At 31.3% G+C, this 16,895-nt stretch overlaps 1 protein-coding gene across 1 annotated transcript; it reads left to right on the top strand.

Annotated features, from left to right (window-relative positions):
* Positions 1 to 3,113: 3,113 nt before the first annotated feature.
* On the top strand, positions 3,114 to 6,094 carry LOC130892432 (leucine-rich repeat-containing protein let-4-like). Its single transcript, XM_057797856.1, has 2 exons — positions 3,114 to 3,178; positions 3,562 to 6,094. Exon 2 carries the CDS (start codon positions 3,890 to 3,892, stop codon positions 5,915 to 5,917), a length of 2,028 nt encoding a protein of 675 aa, XP_057653839.1. The 5' UTR covers positions 3,114 to 3,178; positions 3,562 to 3,889; the 3' UTR covers positions 5,918 to 6,094.
* Positions 6,095 to 16,895: the final 10,801 nt, after the last annotated feature.

Genomic DNA, 16,895 nt, shown 5'->3' with positions numbered 1-16,895 from the left:
GAAAATTCTAGTGCGTAAATTATAAGCCAAAATTATATAAGTATTCCATATAAGCTTTTCGATTGCAGGATCTCGTTTTCGAGAGTTTAACTCGAAATTATTGATACATATTTTCAATTCCTGTACTGCTCATTTGATCTATGAGGTCGGGTACTTTGAAGAAATAGTTTCAAATTTCGCCTCTACCTAAGCAGTCCGAAACACGACAGATTTCGTTCGTTAAAACTAAAATTTTCGTTTTTATTAGTTTCATAGTTTATTAAAAGAAATGAGTAAAAAATTCTTCATTTATTTGTGTCCCATGGCATACGTACTTCTAAATCTTGCCCTAGTTCTGATAAGTCGGATTTGTATTTTTCTTGTGAACGAATGATGATAACCTAAAAACGTGAAACAAAACCTCATTTTATTTGTTGACGATAACACAATATTTTAATTCTTAACGTTTGACAACAAAATAATGAGTATATCCTGGTACATCTTTCACAAAATCATTAATTTGTTCTGTAAACAGGAATTTCCATTTTTCACTTATAAACCCATCCGATGACGGCTTTAGTGAGATAATTAACTTGGTATGTTAATGATTAGTGCATTGGTTCCCAAAATTTTTTCTTTCATAGACCACTTTCGAAATTTTGCTGGATCTGGTGGACAGCTATATTACTACCAATTTTTAAATTTCGAAAAAAAAGTGAAGATTAGATCTATATATGAAAACTTGCGTTATAGCTGAATTTAGAAACGATTAATATAAATACTAATAATAAATATTAATTTGTCACAATCGTTTCAGAGACAACTATATTCATTTTGGATGTCATATTTTCCAAAAAATCTACTTTATAGAACGATTAAAGTAACTATTGAACCGACACGTACGGAAAATTCATTCTTTTTCTTTTATGCTCCATTTTTCCTATAATATTTTTCATTGGATGTTATTGAGAGAAATTGCAAAATAATTTCATGAAAAATGCACATTTTCTATCACGAATAACTCAGAAAGTATTGAGTTCTCGAAATATTCGGATATTAGACTTTTTGCGCTGATAATCCATCTCTTTATTGAATTCTCCAGTTTTTCTCATCATTTCATTTTTCAGTTGTTTTTAAGTGCAGGGCAAATATAATGGGTGTTATTTATTTATCATATTAAATCAACAATACTATAGTTTATTATGATAAAAACGGTTTAAAGCTATTATCAAATATCATTGAGGCAATGCAAACCAAATATGGCTTCTTATCAATTTTTAGTGTGATATGTGAAGAGTAAAAACTAGTCAGTCGATGAAGCTTATTTGTAAAAAAAAACGCATTCGAATGTTATTCATCTAAGGAGGTTCCAGATACCAGATTGAACTTTTATTTTTACAAACAAAACATTTAAAATAATTAAATCTTTGAATGTATGTGTGGGAATGCCACGGGTGAGATAATTGGTCATAGTAACATAACAGCAATAACTGGGAAATAGCTAGACTCCTTGAAATACTAGTTGAAAATGGAAAGCGATGAATATAGGACAGATAATGGAAAGAGAAAAGAAAAGAATTGTACGGATACATGTATAGTAAAAGCAAGAGAACAAACAGAAGAGACCAAATATAATAATCAAGAAATTAATATGGTAAAAGTCATAATCTTACAAAAATTATCAGAGGATATAGAGAATATCAAGAAGGAACAAAAGGAAAATGCAGAAGAATGCACGAAGCTGAAAAATGAATTAAGTAATTGAACAGAATAGGAATAGAATAAGAAAATACAATAATCAAAGAAGTGAATGAATATATTAGAAAAGAAAATGAGAAAATCAGAGAAAAACTTTAGAGTAATGGATAGATTCGAAATTTTAAATAAGATAGAATATAGAGCAATAATCCACGGCATTGAAATGGAAATTATAATCAAGGGGAATTAATAAGTAGAAATAGCACACAATCTGTCAAAATCCATATGTTTAGTGAACAATAGTATTTAAGGTTGCAAAAAATGAAGGACCAAAAGAAGAATAAGAGAAGTAGGTACAAGAGAAAGCGCACAAGGAAAAACGGATTGCAAATAAAGACGGGATATGGAAGGATAGAGTTAGATGTAGAAGAAGTATTTTGGAAATGAAACAAGGATAATGCAATTCTGGAAGATGGAACAATAAACTGGAATTCAAAAAACTAGATTAGATACAAATATTTAAGAGAAAAATGAATCATAATAGTACTAGATATTATAGGTATATTAGAAATATTAAATAGGATGAGAAAAATGGAAACATTAGGTATAAGAGGAACAGGAATCCAAGTCAGACACTTGAAAAAGTACAAGGAGAGAAAGGACATAAAAAGCTTCAAGCAAAGTCAAAATGCAGAAGGTGCTGGATGATGATATCAATACACTGTAACAGGACGATGTACTACCTATATATTTAGTCTCTACTCATACAATTTCATGCCTTATTCACTTTAGTTATATCGTTGTGATAATGATTAGTTGCTTTTGTTATGGTAACATTTTATTTGTTTATTTAAACAGTTTATGCAAACGGTGTATCTCACTTACATAATTAATTTGTTCACTAACACTTACACACTAAACGATTTATCAACACTTATTATGTAATTTATTTTAATAGAACTTTTGGTTTTGGTTTCGGTTTTGGTTACTATTCACTATCCCTACCATGATATCAAATTGTTTACTAACTCCCTGTCGCTAAAGACTCGTTTTATATAAAAAAAAGCAGACATACTGGAGTTTTTACTTGAACAAGATTTATATTACGGAGATCATTATACAAAGAACCAACTGATAGAGGCTTTAGAAACAAAAATAATCGCCAATCTGTTTTAAAACTAACTCCGTACCACTGTGTTTTAAATCCAATAGAATTAATATTGTCTCAGCTAAAAAAACAAACAACAATTAATAAAACTTCATCCAAAAATTCCTCCCCCGTTGTGAAACTGATAATGAGAGAATGTTAAAACAGCACCGATAATTGGAGAAATGCCATCGATAACGTAAAAACAGTTGGAAACCAATATATGCAACATGTGCCAGTTTTAAATGGACTTGTGATTAATTTAAACGACAGTGATTCTGAGGAAGTTGAATGTGATGTTAGTGATTTAGAATAATTGTATTGTAGTATATGTATTATAAATGAAGATCACAGGTAAAAACTTCGTCAGTATTATGTAACTTTTACTTTAGTTTTCAAGTTATTTAATTTTACTGACATTATCTTCCCTTTTTATATAGAGACAAAATCATGATGGGTTTCTTATCTACGTTGGTTAGGTTTAAAAAATATAAAGAGGCAAAAAACAATCGTGTATTATATGAAGAGATCAAAATTTTAGTTTGTCAAGGTTAAAAATTTACTCAATGTTTAGAGTTAGGAAGAAATTTAAAAATAGAATATTCCACAGTAAATTAACTTTGTTATTGAATTCATCCTTTCGTTAAACCATCCTCGTATATTTATATAAATTATTGTTTGAATTATTTTTGAGTTGAGAAAGATTTTGTGCTATTATTATATCAAATCCTTTATAGTTTTACTCCAGGAATCGGTCAGGATGTACAATTTATCTAGGCGCACCATAACGCGCACATCATGAGTGAATCGTAGCGTTACGATCTATGGAGTGTCAGCAACTTCGGCCTCTAAAATCAGTTGACAGCGTGAATCCGGCAAAGTTACATGATAACATTCTCGATATGCGAAATTATATTTCGGCAAATGGTTCAAGTAGATTTAGATTAATCAAAAACAAATTAATAACATATAATGCCACGTTTACCAATTGAAATATATTTATTGAATGTAATAAATTTCATTGTGGCTCAAGTGATTAATAAATTGTAATGTGAGAAAAAAAAAATGTTGATTCTGATCATAACCGTCATCATGTGTTGTGTGAAAACAAATAGTGTATGTTTAGATTTCTGTGATTGTTCAAAAGTACTTTCTAATAAAAAGCTTGTTTCTAATCAGTTCGATTTCAATGAGAGTCAGCAGAGTCTACATTCTCTTGTATCTGTTGAAAATGGGAGTAATAGTGTTTCTTTTCCGGACTCTTCCACAGTGATTCTCCAAATTTGTGAAATGAACTTTGAATTCGGTAATTTAAACTTGGAGTGGATTAAACATTTAGTATTAACTGAAAACAATTTCACCACAGTTCCTGAATTTATATCTGCATTCAAAAGTGTTGATATGGTGGACTTATCGCGAAATAAAATAAAGTATTTAGAAGAAAGTTCGTTCACAACATTGAATCTAACATTATTAAATATTAGTAAAAATTTTATAACTTCATTAAGCAATATCAGTTATGGTTTAAATACTTTGATAAATCTGGACATTTCTTATAATAACGTGGAGAACATTGATTATGTTATAGATTTTCCAAATTTGCAATATTTAAATTTAAGTGCGAACAATATGAAAGTGTTGAATGCTGATTTTTTAAATAATTTAATATTGTTGCAACATTTAGATGTATCGCGAAATAAACTCACCAGTATTGCACCGATTCAATTGCAAAATCTAATTAATTTATTAATCGGCGATAACGATTATTTAGGCAAAACACGCGATATTTTTTATGTGGGAAATGGACGTAAGATACAAACTTTAGACGCGTCACGAATAGGACTCCAACAAGTGCCGGCTATTTTAACTCATTCCATTAAATATCTGATATTGAAGAAAAATTTGATTCGATCCATTAACAGCGGGGATTTGGATTCGTATCCATTATTAAACACGCTCGATTTGAGTTCTAACAATATAAAATTTATAGAAGAGGATTCCTTAGGGAGACTGGAGTTTTTATCGGTTCTTTATCTAACCAACAATCAGCTCGAAGAAATCCCAAGAAGTTTACCTGAAAAACTGAAAGTTCTACACTTAGATATTAACAAGATTGGAGTGATAAGAAAAAAAGATCTCCAAGGGCTGTCTGAACTTCGAGTGCTATTTCTTAACGACAATAACGTTTCTGTAATAAATGAAGGAGTTTTTTCTGAGTTAACATCGTTAGTTAGTTTGGATTTATCGAGAAATCCTATTATTGACCTGGAGACAGGTATATTTGCTGGTCCTCCCTCCCTGGAAGTGCTACACTTAGCTTCCGTAAATATTCTACCAACAGATAACACTTCGTTTCCATTTTCTACTCCAGAAAGTTTAGTTAAACTTAATTTATCTTCCAGTCCAGGATTAGTACATCAATTTTTAATGGATACAGCAACATTAATGGCTGCGAAGCGACTGCAGGAATTAGACTTGACAGGCGGAAATCTGAAATTTATAAGGCAGGATTTACAGTTCTTCCTTCCCCAATTGAAATCGCTACATATAAACGGCAATGAATTAAGCCCTAGTCAGATTAATTGGTTGAAATCTTGGTTGTGCGCACAGAACCAGAATGATGAAGTAGACAATAGCACACATATTGAATTTTTAAATATAAGTACGTCCACATCGTCTGCAATAAAATCAAAACAATTTAAGAGTGAAGCCAGAAGTTTTACCGATTTAGATGTTAACGGCAATAAGTTAACCAACAGGAATATCAATGATGTTGGTTTTAATGTTAATGAAGGATATCAGATCACATCAAAATTTTCGCAAGCACTATTCTCTCCGTACAATAAATATTCTGCCAGTAATCACGATGAAAATGAGATAATGAAAGTGGTTCCTTTAAAACTAAACACATCGTCAAGTGAATTTTCTGTGTACGAAAATGGAAAGACATATTTTTATATTCGCTTAATATTTTATGTGGTTCTCACTGTGGTTACAGTATATTATTTATTTGCCTTATATCAATATTTTATCCGAATTGAAATTCAAGATACTGAAGTTACTAATTTATCGACTATTTCTGATATTTGGTGACAGTTAGACAAAAATGATGATGAAAATGTACTTTATCAAACTTCCATTACTTAAAAAAACGCTTGTGATAAAATTTGAATTATATTTTATATGCTGAAATAATTTTTGTACTTTCAAATTGTAAATTATTGTAGAAAGTGATAGATTGTATGTACTGATATTAATAGATATAGCAAATATCTATTTTTGATATTTTATTTCATGGTAAACTTAATTCAATATTAGCTGAATCAAATTGAGGTTAAAGTAATTTTTTTTTAATACATATTAGGATATGATTTTTTCAATAGTATACCTTATACAGGTTGGTATAGCTCTATGCCTCCTTTATATTTTGAAATATCAAGATGAAAACTTAAGGGATTATAACCATCATTAGTCTTCACAACAAAGTTACACCCTATATTTTGTATACACTTGAAATCAGCTTAAATTTCTCTTTGATTTTAATGAATTAAATGTTTTTTAGAAAGAGATATCAAAATTTAATACACCACAACCCTCAACTAATTAATTCCCTACTGATGAATACATAGGTATTCGAGAGATCGGAATATATTAGAGATAGTACACTTTGGTGTTTAATTTTGCCACAATCCCACGACGAAAATTGATATATTAATCGATGGGTCGTTATATACATAATATTCAAGCAAAGTATTTTGGTATTGTCAAAAATTAAAAAGAGAAAGAAGTTTTGAAAAATACTAACGAAGAATATTTTGAAAATCCAGCAACTCAAAATCAGAAACTATGTTTTAAGTGTATATAAATTATGTTAAGATATTTATGTAGCAAGTAATAATAGGTATTAACATGTTAATTAGAAAAAGACTTGTCAATAATTTCTTTTCTTCACATATGTTAGTGTGAAGTGAAGTATGAAGGTACTAAGGTTATAATTTCCAATGCGAGGTTGGAAATTAGTTGCTGAGGCGTTAAGCCTCAGAAACTTACCAGACGAGTGACAAAAGAGACTTTAAACATTTCTTCTTCTCATGCCGTCTTCTCATTGAAGGTTGGCGACCACGTTTTTAAATCCGTCTCTATCCCTCGTAACATGAAACAATTTTCCGACGCTGAGATTTGTCCATTCTCTTATGTTACGGAGCCAGGATTTCTTTTTTCTGCCGTTGCCTTTCTCTCCCTCTACTCTGCCCCGCATTATGTTCTGTAACAGTAGGTATTTGTTGTAACGTAAGATGTGTCCTATGTAAGAAGTTTTTCTTAACTTAATAATTGTCAACAGTTTTCTTTTGCGACCAATGCGTACTTCGTCGTTGGTGATTCTGTCAGTCCAGGGTCTCTTCAGAGTGGGTCTATAGAGCCAAGGTCAATTTCCTTTAGAAAATCTGTGAAATTTTCTCTTTTGTTTTTTGTTAAACAGGATGAAGAGATCTTCAGGGAGGTATTAGCTAAGCTTGGAAATTCCAGGACCAAATAACAAATAGAAGTTGATGGATTAACAATCATGGACCAACGTTGTTAAGGACATTATCTACACATGAAGCCAAATTTACAAGACACAGGATAAATAATCAATAAGTAGGTCCTCACTTATTTGATTACCCTTTAAGAGGACAAGTCTTTCCACAAAATATTTTGCCGAATATACTTGCCAACGCGAACGTTGTTATCCGAGAAATGTATTCTCAGTATAATGCCCACTTTTTACTAGAAATAGGTGGATAGGATTTGAATCTGGTTGATTACCATATTTGGGACGATTGAAGCAAATAGTTTACATAGAGAATATTGATAACTGACAACAATTTATTGATAGAATTATACTTTTTTGTAATACTATTAGAAACAATTCCCGGAAAATCCGTAATTCAATACGAAATATGAGAATTCGGCAACAAAAAAGTGTAGAGGCCGCTGGGTTCCATACCAATAATCTGATTTGAATTGCTTTTAATTTGTTTTTGTAATTATTGTATTTTTTTCAGCTCTTATTTATTATGCGTCTCAACTATATAATTTTCGTTATTGTTTCTAAATTGTGATCGTTGTTGTTATTAGTTACTGTTTTTTGGTGGTGGTTCAATAAAAAGTCGCACATGTCGTTTAGTTGCCTTCAAAAAAATCTTATGCAGTAGTTAGTAGCCACATGTTACTACATGTAAAGTATGCAAAGTGCCTCATGACTAAACCTGTATAAACACCACAAATATAAGAGAATAAATCATAACTATATTTGTACTTTTTTCGATTTCATGCTTTGAAGAAGAAGATAAATATATAATAGAATGAACATTTGCTAATTGGAACAAAGTATTATCACATATAAGTAGACCAATATTTTTAAATAAACGTGGGGGTCTTAGAGTGGAGATTACATTAAATTTCTATGTGCAAAAAAATGTGTATAACATAAATTATAATGTCGATCATTCTCCAAAAATCATGAAAATAAGAGCACTTCCATAGTCATATTTCTAATATGGATACCTGAAAACATAAATTTGCAAAGATATCCATACTTTTTATAGAGCTGGGTGGACTTTGTGATAGTTATAGATAAATCTTTAAAAACGAACATGAGCATGATTTACAAGAGACAATAACATCCTTTATTTAAAAAATTGTTTGGGGTAGACTAGAAGCAATTTGATTGTTTGTAGAGAATACAATGCAGATTGATCGTTTATAAATGATTAAATAATATATATTAATTATGAGAAGTAATATATTATACGATGAGTTTATCTTCTAAAAAGCAACATTCTTCTTATTGATCGCAGTCCTGATCTTCATTGCCATGTTCACTTTATTTATATTTAGGTCTAACTGAGCTAACTCTGGATCATCCTTTGCCTGATAAATACATAAAGTTTTTTTATCTTTTTTTGTTATTATTTCGTTGCTTTTCTTTCTCAATTATCAGAATATATTTCATAGTATTTGTATAGTGACTTGATAAACGTAAGACTCGATTTGACCAAAAATACGATCAATTGGTATAGAATATAGCAATTGGCAATATAGAAGAGTGAAACATGCCTTTGTTTGCTTCACATCGTTCTAATCACAAAAACTACACTATCTCTAAATGTTCGATGGTGTTAAAGCTCAATATATTTATTTTTTTTCTAAACTCAAGGGAACATGGTCAAAAGCGACTTGATTGATTTTTGACGATGAACTTGCAGTTTTTCGACGAATAATTGATGTGCAACTTTGTCATTAATAAATCAAGACCTTTGAAAAATGAGTTCCAAATTAAATTCAATAAAATTAATAATGTCACTGCGTCAAAACTGGTGATGTCACCAATTTCCATATTATTCCAAAAAATTTGCCTTTTAAATTGAAAACCACCCTATTTCAAAATTTTTATGACAACTAAATTGTTTGTAAAGTATAGAATTTGTTCCATAATTTAGGCTATATGTATAGAAAAACAGTGATAAATTTTTTTAATTCATTTATATTGTTTAATCTGTCATCGTTTTCTTTATTATAGATATTTATTAAATTAAACATGATTTCTTTTTGGAACATCCTTGATAAAAAGTACCTACACTTTGATAATTTGATCTAAATGAACACTATAATCTCAAAACTACTCTTATTTTTGATTATAAACAACATTATTTTTAAATCGAGTAGAAATTCGAAAATATCTAAAAGAACCGCAATATTAACAAACCTATTGAAATCTCGACTTTTAATATGTTCTCTAACTCAATATTTTTATTGAGAACTTTTCAATATAAAACTTCTAATAATGTTTGATAAAATAAATTGAGAAAGTTTCGCAGATTTATAAAACTAACATATATTGAAAAACGTTCTATCAAAACGTAATTATCAACACATTGTCATTCATGATGAAATGCTCTAGTTGTATGATGCAATTACAGATTATCTGTTCAATATGAAGGAATGAGTTTGTTCAATTTGTCACACATGACTGAAGCCACGTGTTAATTATCTTGTCGCTTTGAATGGTATTACAGCCATATTGTCACATAATTAACATTGTTACGTAACTTTTTGCTAAACGTCCATATAAAATATGTCTAGCTATATTGTATATACACAAAACAAATTTATTGTTTCTTTTCACGATAAATATTGTTATTTGTGGATTTACTTCAATCAATGATTTCATTAGCTTTGTTCGCAGTAGATGTTCTGTCACCAGATTCATGGGCGGTTTGAAATTGTGCCTTAAAACAATTCAGGATTTGAAATACTGTGTCCGTGGAGCACAAATTTACAATTCAGAACTTGTACTGAATACGTCCAATGTATCCTCGAACTTGGGTAGGGATTTTCAATTCTACGCATCTGAATTAATCGTATTTGGCATTTTTGTGATATTTACCACGAAATAACCTCTAACCTATGTGGTTTTCTACGTGCTTGTATTGAACAACATGATAGTTGACTTCATTATTAAAATCATCAAGACTAAATCTTCGTCCAGTTAATTTTATATATTTCACAAGTTTTAGTCTAGATCTCTTTAAATAAGAAACGCAGACCAATTAGCAGGTACGTCGCGTGATAGATCTTCATCCAGGAACAGACAGTCTAGTGTGAGTTGTTTCCGTAATAACCAAAGATGGAATCTTCAAGTTTGCTATTACAAATGTAGCACCCCTACCTTTTAAATCCAATGCACAAGCTGATTTGTATGATTAGTCAAATTAAAAATATAGTTTAGGTTAATTCTTTTTCCCTTTTTGTTTATTGGGACTGTGATGCTGTTTTTCCAATCAGTAGGTACTTTTTAGGTCGAGATAATTTTTTGTAATAATGTTATGATCCCTGTTTTTAGTTCAGGTCCTCCGAACTTAAACATTTCGCTAACTATACTGTCAGGGTCAGGGGCCTTTTTGTTCAATTTTGCTAGTGACTCATGTTCTTCTAAAAGTTCTTCTTTGTAGTTATTATATGCATAATCTTCGTTAGCACTTGCTCGTTGTCTATATAAGTCTCTTACGAACGTTTTCCAATTATCTGGTGTAATGGTGTTTATTTATACTTCTTCGTTGACTGCTCTTTTTGGTCTTCTTAATGTGTTCCCAATTTTTCTTTGGCCTCCATTTATGTCATTATCTAATTTTTCCAGTTTGTCTTCTTTATTTCTTTTATGGTATTACTCACTCTGTTTATAGTCACATTTTATTTTTCGTATTCCTCTGTTGTTCTTCTGCTAATATTAGTATATCTTTGTTGGTACTGTTTTTATGCTCACCATCTGGTACCATCGGCGTGATCTTTAAGATTCTTGGATTATCCCACCCTATATTGGTATTAATAGAAATGAAGAAGCGGACATATGCACACGGAATGCCACTACAGTTGAAAATGGCGTGTCGATTTCGAAAGTAGTTATTTCGGATTGTAAGTGTTTTTGCAATCAAAAAATAATTACACTATGGCGATCTCAGTGGATGAAAAGTGAATCAAAATTTTGGAAAATTAAACCTTCATAAGAAACATGGATCTCTTTTGTCAATAATAGAAAACACCAATATGATTATTTGATTGCTGATCATTTCTCATCTTTGATAGTGCCCTAGCCTACAAAATTTACCTATAGTTACTTGATAGAACCCGAAAAAAACCCAATATGTGATTTATATAATGTGGCAGTGAAACATATTCTTATAGAATGTCCAATGTACCATGTATAAAGAAAAAACTAATATATAAACTGGTACTACTTTTTAAAAATGATCCATGCATTTAATTTATTATAATCTCCTACTGTTCCGTCGCCAATAAATCATTTGCAAATGAAAAACAAAAAGATTCTTAGAATTATTTACATGCCAAAACACTGGTTCAGGTATTATAGACAGTATTATATACTGATAAGACAAGTTGTTATATGTTATACAGAATTCAGTGTCGGAAAAATCTAGAAATAACAACAAAATTGAAGGACTTATCGGAAACTATGATCGTGTTAATATGATCATGATCTGAATATACGTCAACTAACCAGGATCACGTTCAATGTTGTTCGGAAGTTTACTGAGTTAATCGGGTCGTAGAGATATGAAATGATTTCTACCCTGGTAGACTTAGGCCCCTTTCACACCAAACGAATCCGAATCAATCTGGATCACTCCGAATCAAGTTGAATCTGATTCGTCATCTCCACTCTTTCATACCAGCTGAATCAACCTGAATCTATAAAAATCCTTTCATCTTCTTTTTGTTTTCCTTCTTTTAGTTGCTTTTGAGCTATCATCTTTATTCTGTTGCTGTGATTTTTATCACTGGCGTCATAAATCGCACTATTTTCTTTAATTTTTAAAATTAATAACTCCACGTCCATCTCGTATGGTTGTTGTTTCAAGACTGACTGGACGAGGAATCTGACGGGTTGAATCAAGTGCGACCTCGAATCAAACCTGATTGAACCAGCCCTCGAAGCCGAATCTTGGTCAATCAGATTCAACTTGATTCGGAGTGATTTTCATTGATTCGGATTCGTTTGGTGTGAAAGGGCCCTTAAGGACAAATGCGATCAGCTCTTTGTCTATGATTTTTTGAACTTAAGAGTTATCTATTTCCCTTAAATAGCTGTCTACTATCAATTCTCAGCGTCATTGTTAGGCTACTGAGGTTTGCTGTTGGAAAAGACACAAAAAAGTGATAACAATCAAAAGTTCTTGTAGATCATGTTTTAAATTTTCAACGAAAATTGAGTGCGACGTTCAGAAACTGTGATGTAAATCTCTTTCTGAGTTAGGATCCGCAACCAGCTGATAGGTGATCTACCTGAACTGAATAGTTCTTAAGTTATCGTTTACGGAAAATGTAGTTTTGTCCTCCGCCCACAATTGCTTACCATTTATTCAATCAAAACCATGCTTTTAAACGATTTGCACGTAGAGCCTGGTACACAGTGAGTGTTACCATCACCAACAATTGTTTCAAGTAAACTGGGCTTTGATCGGTATCCGAATGTCAAGATGCCGCAGAGTTCGAAGAAGAAGACGTATGATCTACTAAAGAGTGGATCAAACTTTTTCGCAATGTCAATTTGTTGTTTGCTGCAGGGTATATAGATGACATAGCTGCAGGTTAAATATTTCAATAAAAAAAAGGATGTGATGACGAAGCAGCTGCGGATATGGATAAAGAAGAGAAACCTATTCTAAGAAATAGCACTTTAAATTCCACAGTTTGAATAAGTATATAAAGCCAATTATGTATGAATTGATTTCTTAAATATATCTTAAAGCACTAGCATAACAAATGAGAGTACGGTCTTCAGCTGAAACTCGTGAAAAGGTCAGGCGTCTGAGTGTGTGGAAATTTCAACAATGCAATTTTTCATAAAAAATTGCATACTAGGTTTATATCTTCCGAAAAGTGGGCGATCTAACGCTTTGACTAATGCCCATTCAAATAGATTGGTGGAATGTTCAAAAGACAAATTAGTAATATCAATTTAAAGGTTGGATCGCTGATTTCGGATTTCTCACATGACTATTAGTCGAGAACTAAAGTGTGAGGAAGTTAATAATTGGAATTGGAAAATATGTAAAAAATATACTTAAGATCAGTTGTGTAGTGACGTGACTTCAAAGAGAACAGAGTATTAATAATGGATACTGAAATATTTCACCTTATAACATTCACCTTCCTTTTTAGTGTACTTTTAGCGATGAGTGAGAAGGATGTACCAGAGTCTGTTGCGCAACAAATCTTTATTAGTTCTCTGTAAATTTTTCACAGCAAAATTCCGGTTTATATTTGAGCCACCCTCGTATTTAGAATTCAGTGTGTTCATGTTGTTCATGCATCCAAAAACTTTGCTTGATTGATAAGATTAAATGCACTCTTTGGCCACCCCATCCCCAGTGCAGACGATTCACACCTTCTAGAATCAGCCCCGAACTGAAGGTCATGGTATTTGATATTTTTGAAAAGGTTATTAAACTACCATTCAAATGAGATCTACCTCCTCTTTTCATTTAATATTTTCGGTGTTGTGTTAGAGCTTGATGTTATTTAATTGATAACCAGCTTACAAAGTTAGGTCCGAAATGTAGAGAAATATATATATATATATATATATATATATATATATATATATATATATATATATATATAAATTTCTTCAATGCATCTAAATGTTCTTGATTTTAGGTCTCTTCTGTTTGAAAATTAGTTTTTTAAATAGTTTTTAAAAGAACGATAAATTTTGACGTTTCGACTTTTCTTTAAGTCTTTATCAAAATATGATATTGACACTGACAATTTGTTTATTTATATTGATCTATAGATCACCTTCATCATGAATATCAGAATAAGGATAAAATCCACTTAGAACTTTGTTCCAATGAAAAAAATTAATTTTTCCTTGGTTTACACATCTCAAATATATTAAATTTATTAGAATTTACAAAATAGAGCTATAAATTTTACTTAAGTTATTTAGATCTTTTTTATCATTTATAGTTTTTTCGTTCTTATGAATGTGAACCATTTGTAAAAATTCTCTTTTTCGTGTATTAGATTCCGTTTCAAGAATTTTTGAATCTTTATAATTGAATTTATGTTTTTTTGATACCTCATGGTTCGTTAATGCAGTTCTATTTTTTTATCGTATTGATGACCTCTTAGTCTATTTTCTAAATACTGAGATGTTTGCCCTATGTAGAGCGCCTCACAATTAGTACAAGGCACTTATTGGAACAAAGTTTTGAATTGATTTTATCCTTATTTTGATATTCATGATGAAGGTGATCTAGAGATCAATATAAATAAGCAAATTGTCAGTGTCAATGTCATATTTTGATAAAGACTTAAAGAAAAGTCGACACGTCAAAATTTATCTTTCTTTTAAAAACTATTAAAAAAACTAATATATATATATATATATATATCCTTTTAACACGAAGTAGACTCTCTAGATAAATGGAAAAACGTCACATGAATACCAAAATTTTTTACTTCTTTCCTCGTGGTCACAAAGAAAAAGTGTTTTCCAACATCACTGTGATTTCTCTAATAAGAACTGACGGTTGTGTCGCATATAGTGATAATCGTCTACCCAGGGAATTTAAATTTGGTCTGCAGTGCACCGGTGAAAAAAGTTCGAAAGCAACAGACTATTACAGATTCATCGTATTCAGATAGGACGAATGAAAAATTGCATTGTTTACCGCTTGAAATGCGTTGGTTTTTGATAATTGTACATTCAGTAACGGATAACGTCCATTATACACACATTAATACTGTTAAACAGCAAAATGAAATAGAGGTTAGTTCTACAAAAAATGAATAAATGTTTGCAAGAAGTCTTTTTAACTTCAGTATCTGAAGATAAAAAATTCATCAACGAAACGAGCTATTATTGATGTAGTTAGTTATAGAATTTAATCAACAATTCCAGAACTATCAATTTAGGAGCACTATCCATCTTCAATATCAATTTCAAGTAGTTTCAACTAAAGCATTGTAGCAATTGGTACTAGGATTCTTGATGTTTTATGTTCCTGTCTATATTGATCTCAACAAACCAATGTGGCTCGAATGATCAAATACACCTAAAATGACTTGAGTTAACTCTAGGATTATTGATGTTTCTGGTTATGTTGACCTCAACTTACCAATAAAGCTATTGTAAGCATATGTAGTTGCGATGGATGGTCTAACGTCTTGATTTGATCCTAAGATTTCTGATGTTTCGATCTATATTAAACTCTAACATAACTCAAATGTGGACTAACACATTAAAACTTGGTATTACCTTTTAAGAACCCTTTTTTTGATCAATTTTTCCAACTGTTTCGATAAAACAACTGTTTGTCAGTGTCAGTCTTACAACTACCGTCATCCTAATTATAATTATGACGATAGACTTAATGCAACCCATTTTGAAAGACTTTCAATTGATAGAAGTACGTTAAGTAGAATTGTTGCAAAATTTAAGGGAACGGGAAGCGTGAGGGATGCTCCAAAATCTCACGTAAAGATAACAGAAATTGCTTTACAACAAAATATTAGTCATTCGTTTGTAGAAATGCTTTTGAAGAAAGAACAACTTTATCCATACAAAGTCAAACTAGTTCACGAGCTTTCAGGAGATGATCCGGACCAACGTTTGGAAAATCCCTACTGGATTCAAAGAAAACTTCTTTTACGCTGGAATCTATAAATGTTTGTAACATTTTTCATTGGAAGTGCTTCCTGACATACTTGCTGACTTACCGAATCAAAATATTAGGGAAAATTGGATGGATCCATCAAGATGGTGCACCACCACATTAAGATTTCTCATAATATGACTATCAGTCTATAAAGCGGGTTGTCGACCAAGAGCTAAGCTATGTCCCAATTAAGCTAAGCGAAGTAAACTAAACTAACGGAAGCTAAGCTAGGAATAAGTAGTCCATCAAGAAACAAGCCAATTATAATTGATTGGATTCCAGTGTGAAATTATAGAGCCATGTTACATCCATTGTTATATCAATGTCAATGTTCAGGTTGAACCCTGCTCAGAATTATCAATTTATCGATTGTGAACTTGCGCGGCACCAACTTTCAACGGAGCAGTCGAACACGTTCCTTTGGTGTCTTAGAGCCTCGGTTACCTTAATAAGTAAGTTGGAATTTTTGTAACCGTTGCTATTTATACGAGTATATAGTCCGATATTCTGCCTAATTTTTACCTTTAGCTTTATCCTTAATGATTCTCGTAGCTTCTTGTAACCCACATCATTATCACGAATATGTTATGCCATAACATGATTCTCGGTATAGAGGATGGATCTTAGAATCTTCTGGCTGCGTTATTCCTGGGATTCAAAGATCGTACGAGAAAAATATGGTTTTCGACAAGGTAGCTCATCTGACGTTGGTTTTGTTTGTTTTGTTGGTGGGTCTGATCCATCTGTAAGATGGAGCTGAATTTACCAGCTCGATCTCTATTTGTGGCTTTAAGTTTATATCGAAGATATGTTGTCAGGTAATAGTTTTCGAGGACGTTTGCCAT

Source organism: Diorhabda carinulata, chromosome 4 (genome assembly GCF_026250575.1).
Source record: "Diorhabda carinulata isolate Delta chromosome 4, icDioCari1.1, whole genome shotgun sequence".
NCBI classification, from domain to species: domain Eukaryota; kingdom Metazoa; phylum Arthropoda; class Insecta; order Coleoptera; family Chrysomelidae; genus Diorhabda; species Diorhabda carinulata.
Note: the sequence above shows the minus strand (reverse complement) of the source record. Positions and strands in the feature narration are given on the sequence as shown.